The sequence below is a fragment of the Centroberyx gerrardi genome, chromosome 17 (assembly GCF_048128805.1).
Source record: "Centroberyx gerrardi isolate f3 chromosome 17, fCenGer3.hap1.cur.20231027, whole genome shotgun sequence".
Taxonomy (NCBI): Eukaryota; Metazoa; Chordata; class Actinopteri; order Beryciformes; family Berycidae; genus Centroberyx; species Centroberyx gerrardi.
In genome coordinates this window covers 3,891,065-3,904,961 of record NC_136013.1, presented here as the reverse complement: position 1 = coordinate 3,904,961, position 13,897 = coordinate 3,891,065, and the positions used below count along the sequence as shown (strand labels likewise).

The following is a 13,897-nucleotide window of genomic DNA, read 5'->3' as shown; positions in this document are numbered from 1 at the left end:
TTAAGCTAACAGTGGTAGTTTGAGCAGTGTGTGCATGTGGGGGGTTTAGTGTGGGGAGCTCTTTGCTTTTCTGGGCACCTCGCTCACAGCTCCGCGCCCTCGCTGCATTCCAGCTTCTCCCCGCTTAAGCAAACAGAGAAGCTAGCGCCGCAGCATCGCACGCTGCGGCCGTCCTCCGCGCTCCCTCCTCCTCCTCCTCCTCCTCCTCCACCCGCCCCCGGAGCCGCCGGGCGCGTTGGGCAACTGATACTGTAGACTTCGGCATTCCTCATCCTGTAGAAAGATTAGTGAATTCGTGTCAATCTGTTGCTAAACCATGCAGAAGAGTCTCTCGAGCAGAAAGGAGTCCTGCGAAAGGAGTGACAGGCTGTTTAGGTTTGACGCGCCGGCCTAATGTGGTTCTTCTCTCTCTCCGCTATGGGGTTATGGTCCCGTTGTGTTTTCTAGAAGAGCGAACTACTGTACGACTGGATCGGGTTAATGAAACTTGCAGCCAGGGTGGGTGCGCGCTGCAGGACTTCTCAGGTTAATTGACTTCAGATATTGTTGCTCCGGTACGGCCGCTCCAATCCACCCATCTTAACGATCAGGGCGAGAGTTTCTGAGAAAAACTGCGAAGAGGGATTTCCACCATAATCCTCGAAATCTGTGAGGAATGTCTGGTCAAAATCTAGTAGCATGTGTGCAGACCCAAAGGCGCTTCTATAGTCTGTGTTTATCCTCATCTATTCTTACATACAGTATATTTAACTTCTTGTTTTTCTGTGTCTCTGTTTGTTGCAAAAGCTCTCCCAATTGGATTTCCTGAACATGTGCTGTACAAATAAAGTATGATAGGTCGATTGTATTGTTCATTGATTGGTCTGATTGATTAGCAAACATCCAGGCTCGAGTGTTTCTGCTCTCCACCTTTGTCCTCTCATTGACTGTTCCTCCGTCTCTGCTGTGTTTCAGGAAGGCGCGGGGAGTTGTTGGATAGTTTCTCGCGGCGTCGGAGGCCGCCGTTCTGCTGGACAGCATGCGAACGGAGGATGTCGTCTGAGTCGGAGTCGGGCCTCGCTGCTCTTCGTCTCGCCTCGTCGTCCAGAGGAATGACGGCTCTGTGGTGCTCACTCTGGCTGTCCTTCCTCCTCCCTCTGTCCGTCGCTCCGGCCAGGCTGCCCACCGCTCAGCCCACAGGTACGATAAGATACAATATACCACACTGTACTGAACTGTACTGTACCGTACCACACCACACACAGTCCTGGTGCCATACGATACACCAGTTAATGTCCTGAAGGAACCAGGTACCAGCAAACCCCTGCACGTATAAAGGCAATGATGCATAAGCAACATTTTGAGGCAAATCTGCAATTTTGGCAATAATAAAAGATACTTTATTGATCACTATACTTATACCAGGTTCTCCAGATTGATTTTACATAATCAAACGCTGCAAAAGGCAATATTACCCTCACATTTCCTCATTTCCTCAAACATTTTCAGTATATCATCACTTTAACAGAGTTAGAGTTGTGTGAATTCCCAGAGGTTCATACATTGCAATAGAATATGATTGGATATGATACAATATGATACAATACAATAGGATATAATATGATATGTTACAAAACAATACGATATACAATGCAATACAATTTGATACAATACGCTATAATATGATACGATACGATGCGATACAATGCGATACCATATGATACAATTGAGGCATTGCACAGTTGGACAGTTTTGTCAATATTAATGATTAACTATATTATAACAATAATTCCCAAGGAGGCTCAGCTGTGCCTCGTATCTATTGCATCACCATCGCATCCATAATCACAGCAGAGAATGTCCAAAAGATTGTTATGACTTTTATACCACAGTTATCAATGCATGTATACTGAGTGAAAAGTTAACTTCAAAGTCCATAAGGATAAAACAGGAGAAAACATGAAGGATCGCTAACTAGCTCCCTAGGCATAGCAACATGCATTTTTGTCCAATCAGATCGCTCGGCTGAAACCACCCGTTGTGCAACTTTTCATTAAACATTTGCTCCGTATATCCTGCTATGTTATCCGCTGTAGTTTTGTCTCATGACAGTAAATCCCCGTCCCTAATGAAGACAATATTGTCCACTTCCAAAACACTGTAGCATCAGCTGAGCAGAGTTGCTCCTGTGTTTCCTTATTTCCTGCAGTTCCTTATTCGTACGGCGAATCGATCGGACTCATTTCCTACATCACAACACAGAGGGATCTGCCTCACATCCACTACACACTCACTCAGTCAGAAAGCAGAAGAAAGAAAAGGCCAAGCCTGAGAAGCCGGTTGTCTAAAAGGAGGAGAGAGGATGTTTAGCTGCTCTCATGCTTGCTGCTTTGCTTGTTCCTCGCTGATTCAGCCTCGCTTCGTTTTCCATGCTAATGTGACATCTGCTTAGGACCGCGTTCAATTTTGTGTGTGTTCATCACTTCAAATAGGGACATTTCAAAAGGCACATTTATTGTTTATGTGAATGTGGTGTTTTTTTGTTTTTTTTTTATGAGGAGGATTTAATTGGAGTCTGCTCGGTTCGCTGAGCTTAGCGCGTTTCTCTCCGTCTTTGTTCTGGAGGCAGAGAAATACCCCCAGATCAATCCAAAGTAAACGTCGACTGTGTTTGCTTTAATCTCTCCATATTGCGCAAAAAGAAACTAACACAGCAGAGTAATCTTTTTCTGAGGCGCTAGCCAAGAGTTTGTTTTCTTTTTTTTCCTCCTTCTTCTTCTTCTTCTTTTTTTCTGTGAGAGTTATTCAAAATGAGTCTTTGACACACTTTACACGCTACAGTGCATTAAGAAAGACGAGGAGCTGGGTGCTTTCTGGAGAGAACCCAGCTGTCTTATGCAAGGCGAGATACCCTGTGTGTGTGTGTGTGTGTGTGTGTGTGTTTAAGTATGTGAACACATGCACTCACATTCATCCGTATGTGTGTGTGCGTCACAGCTCTCTGTCTGTCTGATAGCTGAGGTCAGGCTGATCTGAGCCTCTACCTGTGTGTGAATACTGCTCTCCATAACATAAATATCTCCTCTCCCCTCCTCTCCTCTCCCCTCCTCTCCTCTCCCCACCTCTCCTCCTCTCCTCTCCTCCCCTCTCCCCTCATCTCCTCTCCTCTCCTCTCCTCCTCTCCTCCCCTCTCCCCTCATCTCCTCTCCTCTCTCCTCCTCTCCTCTCCCCACCTCTCCTCATCTTCTCTCCTCCTCTCCTCTCCTCTCCTCCTTTGCTCTCCCCTCTCCTCTCCCCACCTCTCCTCCTCTCCTCTCCTATCCTCTCCCCTCATCTCCTCCTCTCCTCTCCTCTCCTCCTTTGCTCTCCTCTCCCCTCTCCTATCCCCACCTCTCCTCCCCACCTCTCCTCCTCTCCTCCCCTCTCCTCTCCTCCTCTCCCCATCTCTCCTCTCCTCCTCTCCTCTCCTCCTTTGCTCTCCTCTCCTCTCTCCTCCCCTCTCCCCACCTCTCCTCCTCTCCTCTCCTCTCCTCTCTCCTCCCCTCTCCCCTCATCTCCTCTCCTCTCCTCCTCTCCTCCCCTCTCCTCTCCCCACCTCTCCTCCTCTCCTCTCCTTTCCTCTCCTCTCCTCCTCTCCTCTCCCCTCATCTCCTCCTCTCCTCTCCCCTCCTCTCTTCTCCTCTCTTCTCCTCTCCTCTCCTCCTCTCCTCTCCTCTCCTCTCCTCTCCTCTCCTCCTCTCCTCTCCTCTCCTCTCCTCTCCTCCCCTTTCTCTGCCCCCCCTTGCCCTCTCCCATGTAAAACCCAGTGTTACAATAGACGTGTTGTGATTCTGTCCGCCTGATTGCCTTCCCTGCTGGGAGCCATCACACACTATCATGCTTGGCATCATCTAAAAGCCAACTGTGTTTTTCTAAGCCCTTGGGGTGCTGGGTGTGCAGACTGCGATCTTGTACCTGCATGGTATGCAGACGCCGCCAAATGCAGCCACGGCATAGTATAGCTATAAGGAGGCTTTTGTCTCAAGCCGCTTATATTTGTCATATCAGTGCATGATGATTAATATGATGTCAGGTGGATGATGGTCAGGTGATAGCATGGATAAAGTGTGCAGTCGTGTTTCCCCCAGAGATTTTCCCTGGAGAGATGGAAAGTCATTTTGCTCAATATGACACTTAAACTCTCCATTGAAACCTAGGGTTAGACCGATATATCAGTTTGCCAATGTATCGGGCTGATATTGACTTTTTATTAAATATAAGATGTCGACCAATCAGATCGTCCGCCTCTGATATGATGCCAGGTTCCTTCCTGACCACAGATACAGAAAAACAGGCTGGAAAACCTGACATGCCATTTCATTTTCTTTGCGCCTTTTAATTATTAATTTTAGGTCAGTGTTTCTGTACCATTGAATAGGTGTGGTGGGTTTTCCTGTCTTAAAGAGCTGCTAACAATAAAATAATATCATCAGTCTGGGTTTCAGTGGAGAGTGTCCCATGATGCTCTGAATGCTGTTTCAGAGGCTTTTCCACCCTGACAAGAATAACATTCTGGGTGAAAAGCTGATTATTTGACGTATTTTAGCACAAAAAACATCAACTTAAGGTTGGTTAGGTCTATCTAGGGTTTACCTGCCCTCTGTTGCCTCTGATGAACTTAAACTAACTGCTGACTGATGAGGCAGACCCTGGTGTGTTTCTATGTGTTACTGTCACAGGTGCAATGTATTGTCATGTGGAGTGTTGTTTTATTTTTATGCGGCGTTACTGCATCCAAAATTAAGTTTCACCGAGAGAACTGCAAAGGAAATCTTGAAATCTTGCAATCCTGGGAACTTAAAATCTTGAATCTTGAATCATGAAAGAGAGAGAGAAGAAGAAAAAAAGCAGGCACATACTTGCAGGCTGCCAGACGCTGAAGCCTGAAGTCTATCGCTTCCTTTTCTCCCTCTTTCACCCGTCAAAATCCAAGGTATCCTTTAGTGTCCTGCAGCAAAAACCTGTAGTGGAGCTACTTGAGTTTGGAGAGAGGGAGGAAAGGAAGGCTCAGGAGCCCACAGACAGCGGCCCGGTGCCTGCGGCCCCTCTCCCCCCGGCCCCCTGCTCTCCAGCCGGGCTCCCCATGTCCACAGATGGACGAGCAGTAGGGATAAAATGACTGTCGTTTACTGGCAGATGGCACGATTTCCCCTGCAAACTTGTCACTGAGGTTTGTGCTTTCTGTGTGGAATGTGACTGTGTGTGTGTGTGTGTGTGGATGCATGGCTGTATGAGTGTGTGTGTGTGTGTGTGTGTGTGAGGGTCAGAAATTAACAGGGGCCCGAGGCAAAAGTGACCTTGGAAGTGTATAAAAAGCCTGTGAAATTAAAAAGGAGGAAGCAAAAAAAACACCCCCGATAATTAGGATTACCCCTTTGTTTTTTTTGCATGTGATGCAATTTCTGTCCCCTGTGGGCCACCGTAGGTAGGAATAGGGGATTTTCTGGATGAGAAAAATTGAGTTTTTGATTAGAAAACAACTGAGCACACAGCCTGAAGCAGCAGAAAAAGAATGATTGTTACTCTGTTAAATTATGGTATATTATAATTTAAAATAATAAAATCTTACAGGTATAAATTGAGTATTTATTTGCCAGTATGCAGTGCAAATGTATGGTTTCATATTTGATTAAAATTGCCCCTGAAAATGACCAAAATACGTGGCACAAAAGTGGCACAAAATGCCCTCTGGAAAAAGAAAAAAGTTAATTTCTAACCATGGTGTGTGTGTGTGCATGTGTGAGGCAAGGAGACACTGTGACGTGTGTGTGTGTGTGTGTGTGAAGTGGAATTCCTTGTTCCCATTAAGTCCACCATAATGTTGTCGTAGAGCGTGCCGTTGTTTATTTCTCTTAAGGTCGGTGGCATTTGCAAATGTTGTGAAAATGTTTCAGAGACCAAGGTGACCGATGTGAGAGACTGATGACAAAGAGCAGAGGCTGTGTGTGTGTGTGTGTGTGTGTGTTATTCTTCTCCCCTCTGTATTTACTGACTGCCCCCCCCCCCCCCCTCCCTGCTGTAATGCCCCTGTTGAGCTCAGATGAAATATGTGGCTCCTCTGCTCCGACGTTTTCTGTGAACCAGCAGACCTATAAATTCAACACATTCAGTTTTGCCATTGCATCTGCGTGTGTGTGTGTGTGTGTGTGTGTGTGTGTGTGTCGCTGACTGTTAAAAAGCAGACCTACGTGGAGTCTGCTATGAAGTGAATGTTATGTCTGTTTGAGCAGAGACGGATTATGAAAGGGAGGCAGTAAAAGAAGATGAAAAGAAAAAGATTGACTGAAATTAAAGGATAGTGGAGAGTCTGTGTTTTTGTGTGTGTGTGTGAGTGTGTGTGTGTGTGTGAGAGAGAGAAAGAGAGAGCGACAGTGTGTATATGTGGGTGTGTGTGTGTGGTCAGTACGAGAAGACTGCAAATATGTGTCTTTGAGAGAGAGAGAGACAGTGTGTGTGTTTGTGTGTGTGTGTGTGTGTGTGTGTGTGTGTGTGTGTGTGTGTGTGAGGTCAGTGACCCCCGCCCCCACCAGTGAGGACTGTAAATGTCAGCAGGGGTTGTTTGGGTCGTTAGAAGACTCGTTAAAACCACGGTGTCCGCAGATTTACAGTCAGGCTCCACAATTCACACACACACACACACACACACACATACACTGTCTGCTCTCCTCTGTCTTTCCCTGTCACTCTCTCTCTCTGCCATCCCTCTTTTTTCTTCTCTGCTCCTCTCTCCTCTCTCTTTGTTTGTGACTCGCTCTCTCTCTCTCTCTGTCTCTCTCTCTCTAACACACACACACACACACGCACACACACACACACACTGATCCACTTGGCTGTTGTCTTTGAAGGCTGTGCCTGTGCTGTGTAGTCTTTGATAGTGGTTGTGCCGTCCTTAAGGCAGTACATACTGTAGTCTGTAGACAGTGAGCAGCAGCAGCTTAGTGCAGAGTGTCAGTCAAACACACTGCGATTACACTTTACACTTTACACTTTACACTTTACACTTTACAGTAGGCTGTTGCCCAAATGTTTCTCAGCTAAACTGGACACAATTTTTATATAAGAATACACACATATACACCCGTCTTATCAGTGGGGCTGCAACAGAGAAGAGCGTCCCATGCCCACTAATTGAAGCGCTGTAGATTCACCTTAATTGCCCGGTGTCAGGTACGGTCACTGGTGGGAAATCAAAACATAAAGGAAGCTTCCATCATTAACTGCTCCATTGAAGTTTGTATGAAAACCAAACACAGAGCGATTTAGCCCCCATGCTTCCATCTCAGCCTTATTCGAAACTATTGAAGTCGCTCCAAAAAAAAAGCATAAAATGTGCATCAAATTTCTCCAAACAGCTCCAAAGTGTTTTGTAGCCAAACGATTGCTGAGATGGAACTTTTTTTGTACAAACTTCAATGCAGTTTCAATTGAGTGAGTAGTTACCAACTGATTTTTTTGGGGTGAACGATTCCTTTTTTAAACTGTCTCCCAAACAGCAGTGAGGAAGCTGGACATGCAGGTTTGATGCCTCCACTTGACCCACCTTACAGAAAGCAGTGAGGGGCGATAGTCAGCCGTCATGACTAGTGGTTTTGATTGACATCTTTCTTGTCTTCTTATTTTAAAGATGAGGAATGATGAGATAATGAATTACTTGGATGCTTCAGGTCTGCTTCAGCATTATGGTTTTTATTCAGTCGTGCTTGGCTTGGCTGTTGTCCTGCCAAACGTCTTCTTTGAGGAATCTAGCTTTTATTTTTGGTCACAAATACCCAGTGGACATTTTTCCTGCTGGGGAGAAATTGACAGGCGCCTGGACAGAGTCCTGCTCGAAGCTGATTGGCTTTCGCTTTCCTGCGTCAAGTAAATTTCTCACCCAAGTTGAAATATTTCAACGCCTCTTCACCTCACTTCACCTCAGTTCGGAGTGAAGTTGCATCCATCTCGCTCCATTCGCCTCCTTCCATTGATTTTGCATACCACTATTATTTTATTTTTGCCTTCTTATTTTTAGCTCCGCCTCTGCAGTGTTCATTTATAGAAGGGTATTTCCTGGAGTGTCATGGTACTGGTATTTTCTGTGATGTCCTCCAAGATGGCTTCCTTTTAATCATGTTATCATGGAAATGAGTATCGCTCCATGTGTGGGCTTTACATGACACTCTGAAAATTGGATTGCCCATCATAACTGCCTGTGTAATGTTACGCCAGATTATTCCCTTTTGTGTAGTAACACTTTGCCTCTCTGACTCTCCAGAGTTGTATGAATGTTCATTTCCTTGGCAACATTATCAAGAAATCTTTGGCAAGCGTGAGAAGCGCGCGGGCCAAATAAGCAGTGGAGAATGACGATTTGTTGAACAATGCCTCGTTCTGTCCTTAATCCATCAGACACTTAATCCAGCTGACACTTTAGACACTTTTCTGGATGGGAATTAAACATTAACAACAAATCAGAGTCCCATTTACAAAGGGACCTTCGCAGGGAGCTTCTTTAAAGCGTCAAGAGACTCAGAGGGACGGGATGCACTGCAAAAAAACATATGGAAAGTACTGCATTTATTTAAGAACTTAATGGAAATCTCCCTAATAAATTATATTCTTACAATAACATTTGTACTCATTCTACTTTGCGTTGTTACATCCTTCTGAGAACATTATGCATCAGGGAGATTTTCATTAAGTAGTTACAGAGTATTACTGTCTAAACGCAGTATGCTCCCTTGGATAAAACACAATTTAATACACTGGGAAAAGGCTGTTGCTGTGTCAAGTGTTTCCAACGGTTTATGTGACACATCGGCTCACAGGTTGAATTGAAAATGGGCGTCTCGAATCAGACAAAAGTGTGAAATCTAAAAGAGAGCAGAGGGCCTTTTTTTTATATTAGGGGTTTTATTTCAAATCTAAAGCCACTCTGCTCCGAGTGTTACACATGCTCAAGCACCGAGGGTTGATTTATTGATCGGTTATAAAGGTAACACTGCAGTGAAAGGAACCCTCTCTGTCACTGTTATCCCTATAGACCCCTAAAAAATCATCAGGTTTTCTAATGTTCGGGTCCCTTGTCAAAGTGTTCACCTGTGTAGGTTTGGCTGGTGGGAAACACGACTGCAGGACAGCTGTGGATCAGTAGGTCAGTGTCAGCCTGCAATGTAGTGCTACACCTCATTAATGCCCTTTGAATCCCTCTCTGCATGTCACACTATGAATTATGGATGAAAATAGAGACGTGTCTGCAGTGTGTGTGTGTGTGTGTGTGTGTGTGTTCTGCTCACGTGAAACCCCTGCCACCTATTCCACAGCAGGGATTTTGCACTTAATCTCTCTCTGTCTCTCTTTCCCTCCCTCTCTTTCTTTTTCTCTTGCTAATTGACACACACACACACACATATATGTTTAACACACACACACACATATATGTTTAACACACACACAAACACATTTTAAGCCCTATATCTTCCCGCATATCTTCTCATTTCCCCTCTCTTTCTGGCGTACATCCCTCAATTTCTCAAGTCTTTGATGATCCTCTGTAAAGGTGATGTAGCTATACTTACCTGTTTCACCCCAGTGACGTTTTTTGCAACATGTACGCACACACACACACACACACACACGCACACACACACCTGTGCATGTCCTCTGCTGTACCCTGGCTGCGGTTCAGGCGGTTCTTAGCCTGCTGGCTGACAGCGGCGTTGACATACGGCGGGTTTTTAATTACAAAGCTCCCCTTAAGGAAATTGTTGAGATAGTTAACAGATAAGGCAGACATGGACGGGAACAAAGAGGCTCGTTGTATCGTATCAGGAGGACTGCTTTTGAAGGGCGCGCGGGAGGGGGGGTGGAGGTGCAGGGGGGGCGGTGTTCAGCTGGGACTGCAGTTGAACCTGACAAAATATTTGCACTGAGGTGACTGAATGATTGTTTTATTGTCTTTCTCTCTTTCTTTCTCTCACTCTTTCTCTTTCTTTCCCTCTCTGTCTTTCCCTTTGTCTCTCTCTCTCTCTCTCTCTCTCTCTCTCTCTTCTGACATAGATTTATGGCAGCCATTGGTTTGATTGCATAATTTTGATTGAATTGTTTTGACGGATGGCGATTGCAATATGAAGCCAATATACACCGTCCTCATGCATGTATAAACGTGTTTGTAGGCGTGTGCGTGTGTGTGTGTGTGTGTGTGTGTGTGTGTGTGTGTGTGTGTGTGTGTGTGTGTGCGTGTGTGTGTGCTGCTGTCTCTGCTTCGAGCCAACCCCATTGGAAGGGTGTTTTGTGTTGCTGGCAGAGGCAAACAGATGGCAGGTTGTGTGCCGAGCTGTAAGGAGTCCAAGCACACACACACACACACACACACACACACAAAGAGAGAGGGACAACCCAGGCTTGATCTATCCCACCCATCGCTCAGCCCCCTGACTCCCCCTCTGTCCCCCCACTGCCTCTTCAGCCACACACACACACACACACACACACACACACACATATACAAATATACATTAACAAATTCTCTCTAATTACTCATTCCCTTTCACACACACATACACACACAGATAAATGTATACACACAGATAAATGTACACACTTATGCACGTACACACACATTTAATCTCTCTCTCTACACATATACATTTACTAATTCTTTCTAATTATGTGCATACACACTTTTAATCTCTCTCTCAGATACACACACATATATACATTTCTTCACTCTCTCTCTCTCTCTCTCTCTCTCTCTCCCCCCACACACACACACACACTCATATATAATACCCATAAAGTAATCATGTCATATAATAATACATACTATCTGAAACAGTCGTATGTCTTTATCTCATCCATACTCCCACTCGCTCCGTCTCTCTCTGTTATCGCTCTGCTCTTCCACTTACTCGTCCCTCTCTCTCTCTCTCTCTCTCTCTCTCACACACACTCACTCTCTCTCTCTCTCTTTCTCTCTCTCTCCGCTTCACCCCATTTACATTTCTGTGAATGGAAACAGCGATCCAACAGACAGACAGCACAAATTAAAATGAGCCTTCAAGGAGTAGCTGCTGTTGATGTGTGTGTGTGTGTGTGTGTGTGTGTGTGTGTGAGAGAGAGAGAGAGAGTATACATGAGTGTGTGTGTGAAGAGAGAGTGACTACATACGTGTGCTTGCATGCCCGTCTATATGTGTGTGTGTGTGGGTGTGTGTGTGCAGTCTCCAGTGAGGCAATAGCAACACCTACCTTCCTCTTCTTCTCCCTCTCTCTCTCTCCTCTTCTTCTACCTTTCTCTCTCACCCTCCTCTTCCCCTATTTCACTCCCCATCCTCTTCTCCCTCTTTCGCTCCCCTCTCCTCCCTCTCTCTCACTCTCTCTCCCTCCTCTTCTCCCCTCTCTCTTCCTCTCTTTCTTCTTCCTCTCTCTCCCTCCTCTTCTATCTCACTCTCCTCTCCTTTCCCTCTCCTTCTTTCCTTCCTCTTCCACTCTCTCCGTCTCTCTCTCCCTCCTCTTCCTCTCCCTCTTTCCCCCTCCCTCTCCCCCCCCTCTTCTGCCTCTCCTTCTTTCCCTCCTCTTCCTCTCTCTCTCTCCCTTCTCTCCCACTCCTCTCTCTCTCTCTCCTTCCTCTCCTTCCGCTCTCTCTTCCTCCTCTTCCTCTCTCTCCTTCCTAATCAAATCAATGGATTGTGTTCACACTCAGACATCTGCTCACTCTGCCTGTTCCTCCTCCTCTCTCTCTCTCTCTCTCTCCTTCTCTCTCTCCCTCCATCAGCAGCAGCATTATTCAGCAGGATGATCCGTCCTTCTTTGGTCGCCCCCGCCGCTGCGTTGTTCAAAAGATCGGGGGTCTCTGCTCGCGCCCCACATGTGCTTCTGTTTAAAGCCCCCCCACATCCCAGGCGGCTGACACATCTAATATTGAAACCAAACTCGGCTTCCATCTCTCCCACATCCCCCCCCCCCCTCCACCCCCCCAGCCGCCCCCCTTATGTTATTTTGCCAGGAGAGCTAAAATAATAAACCCTTGTAATGTCTGCAGGGCGTAATGGAAGCCTTTTTCTCCCTGGAAAGAAGAGAGAGAGAGAGAGAGAGAGAGAGAGAGAGAGGAGAGACTTCGGCGTTGTGCTGGCTAACAGCACAGCAGTGACAGTACAGCTGACTCAAGACTTGGGTTTTAAAATACCCACGTCAGAAATTCTTCAAAATTCCCATGAAATGTTATTTTTGAGTGTGGTGCATCTGGTAATTGGCTGCATATTTTCCCCGTGCAACAGTTCTCTCCTGGTGGCTGGCGTCCCGCGGCAGAAGGTGTCTATCTGCTGTGTATCACCGCGACGTCTGAGAAGGAAAACATTCGATTATTTTTCAATATTAGTAATAGCCGAGGTTTTAACCGTTGTTGGTCCAGGGAAGAGTTTCGCTTTCGAGTGCGTCTGGTCTTTTTTAAAAGCATCCCTCTGCTTCAGACTTTTTAAAGGGGCGGTAAGTCATCTATGACCTTTATCGACGTCTGTTGACGACCAGTAGGATTTGTAACACTGATCGGGCTGACCTCCTCCTACACAAGTCTCTCGCACCCTTGAGCTACGGTGGCCTGGAATTGACACAAACAATAAAGTCACATTTTCGCAATAGAGAGGAGTAAGCTAGCTAATTAGAGCAGAGATCCAACAGAAATGTCTAGTGAAGAGATAATATATCACCATGCTTAATACTGATATAGTAAAACTGCTTTTTCATTTGCTTTTTCGGCTTGAGAACGAGTCTTTTTAGTCTTCGTCCTCATCAACCCCCATTTGATGCCATGTGGCAGTAAAATTTGTACTTATTGCCTCTTTAAGCTTCACTCTGCTTCAACCTTTATTCCTCAGAGTTTGGGGTTTTTCTTGAGCGGGTTATGCTCTTTTTAAGCATCGCCCCGCTTCAGATTCACACAGTCACACACATTCCTGCTGCCCAGTTCAACCAGCTGGCCAATGAGCAGCTTCACCGCAGCGGTTGGGGGTCAAGTGCAAGCGCTTTGCTCAGTGGCACGTTGGCACTGGTTGAATAGGAAAGCTTTGAACATTTTCATCTGTGAAGCACTATACTATCGCCTTGTCCTCCTTAGGAAACTCCATTGACTCCTTAATGAATGGCAAAACAAGTCTGTAGGCCACAGTGGAGTGGAGCGCATACAGGCAGTCACCCTGGCTACCTAAGTGGTTACCATGGATACACCCGCGCCATCCGGGTACCTGCGGGGCGCAGCTAGCTCGCTAACGATGCTACCAGTCTGTCTTAAGGCACATTAGCATTACAAAATTATGAATTCTTACCGTTTCACAATCTGTTGACAGTGAAATATGAAACAAAAATGAGAAGTAGATGTTTCCATTTGTTTTACAACAGTCTGGATGTGACTCTGGATGGGTACCCAGAGTGTTTGACACTAACCCAGGCTCCAGAGGTCCACAGCACAGTGTGCAGGCTGTTATTTGTCTGGTAAAGACGTCCCAGGACAACTGGGCTCCAGTTGTTCTCCCAAACAGAGGCTCCTCTCTCTGCTCCATCTGTGCTTTGAACGGAGGCAGGTCCTGGAGGGAAGGGGGTCCTGGATGGAGGGAGAGGGAGGGATGACGGGATTAGAGGCTTTCCTGCTTCTGTCCTCCTCACACAGGCAAACACACACACACACACACACACACATACACTTACACACCAATCCTGGGTAAAAGAGTTTAACCGTGTCCTGCTGAAGACCCAGGATTGAAATGTTGATATGAAAGTTAATAATTTCACTGAGCGTTATTATTCCAGTGTGCAGATTCATGCCTTTGTTTAAATGTTTTTTGCAAATAATTCATAGCGTTTGAATCTACACATCAACACAATTCAGATAGTGTTAAACATTTTCA

General features: G+C 45.9%; 1 protein-coding gene across 2 annotated transcripts in view; it reads left to right on the top strand.

Moving 5' to 3' along the window:
• Positions 1-976: 976 nt before the first annotated feature.
• The window catches only part of fgfr3 (fibroblast growth factor receptor 3), a 69,042-nt gene continuing 56,121 nt past the window's right edge, over positions 977-13,897 (top strand). For both annotated transcript variants that reach the window (XM_071922515.2, XM_071922514.2), the window contains exon 1: positions 977-1,179. In XM_071922515.2, the coding sequence (XP_071778616.1) occupies positions 1,032-1,179 (148 nt within the window). In that variant the 5' untranslated portion in view covers positions 977-1,031. The remainder of the gene's footprint in view (positions 1,180-13,897) is intronic.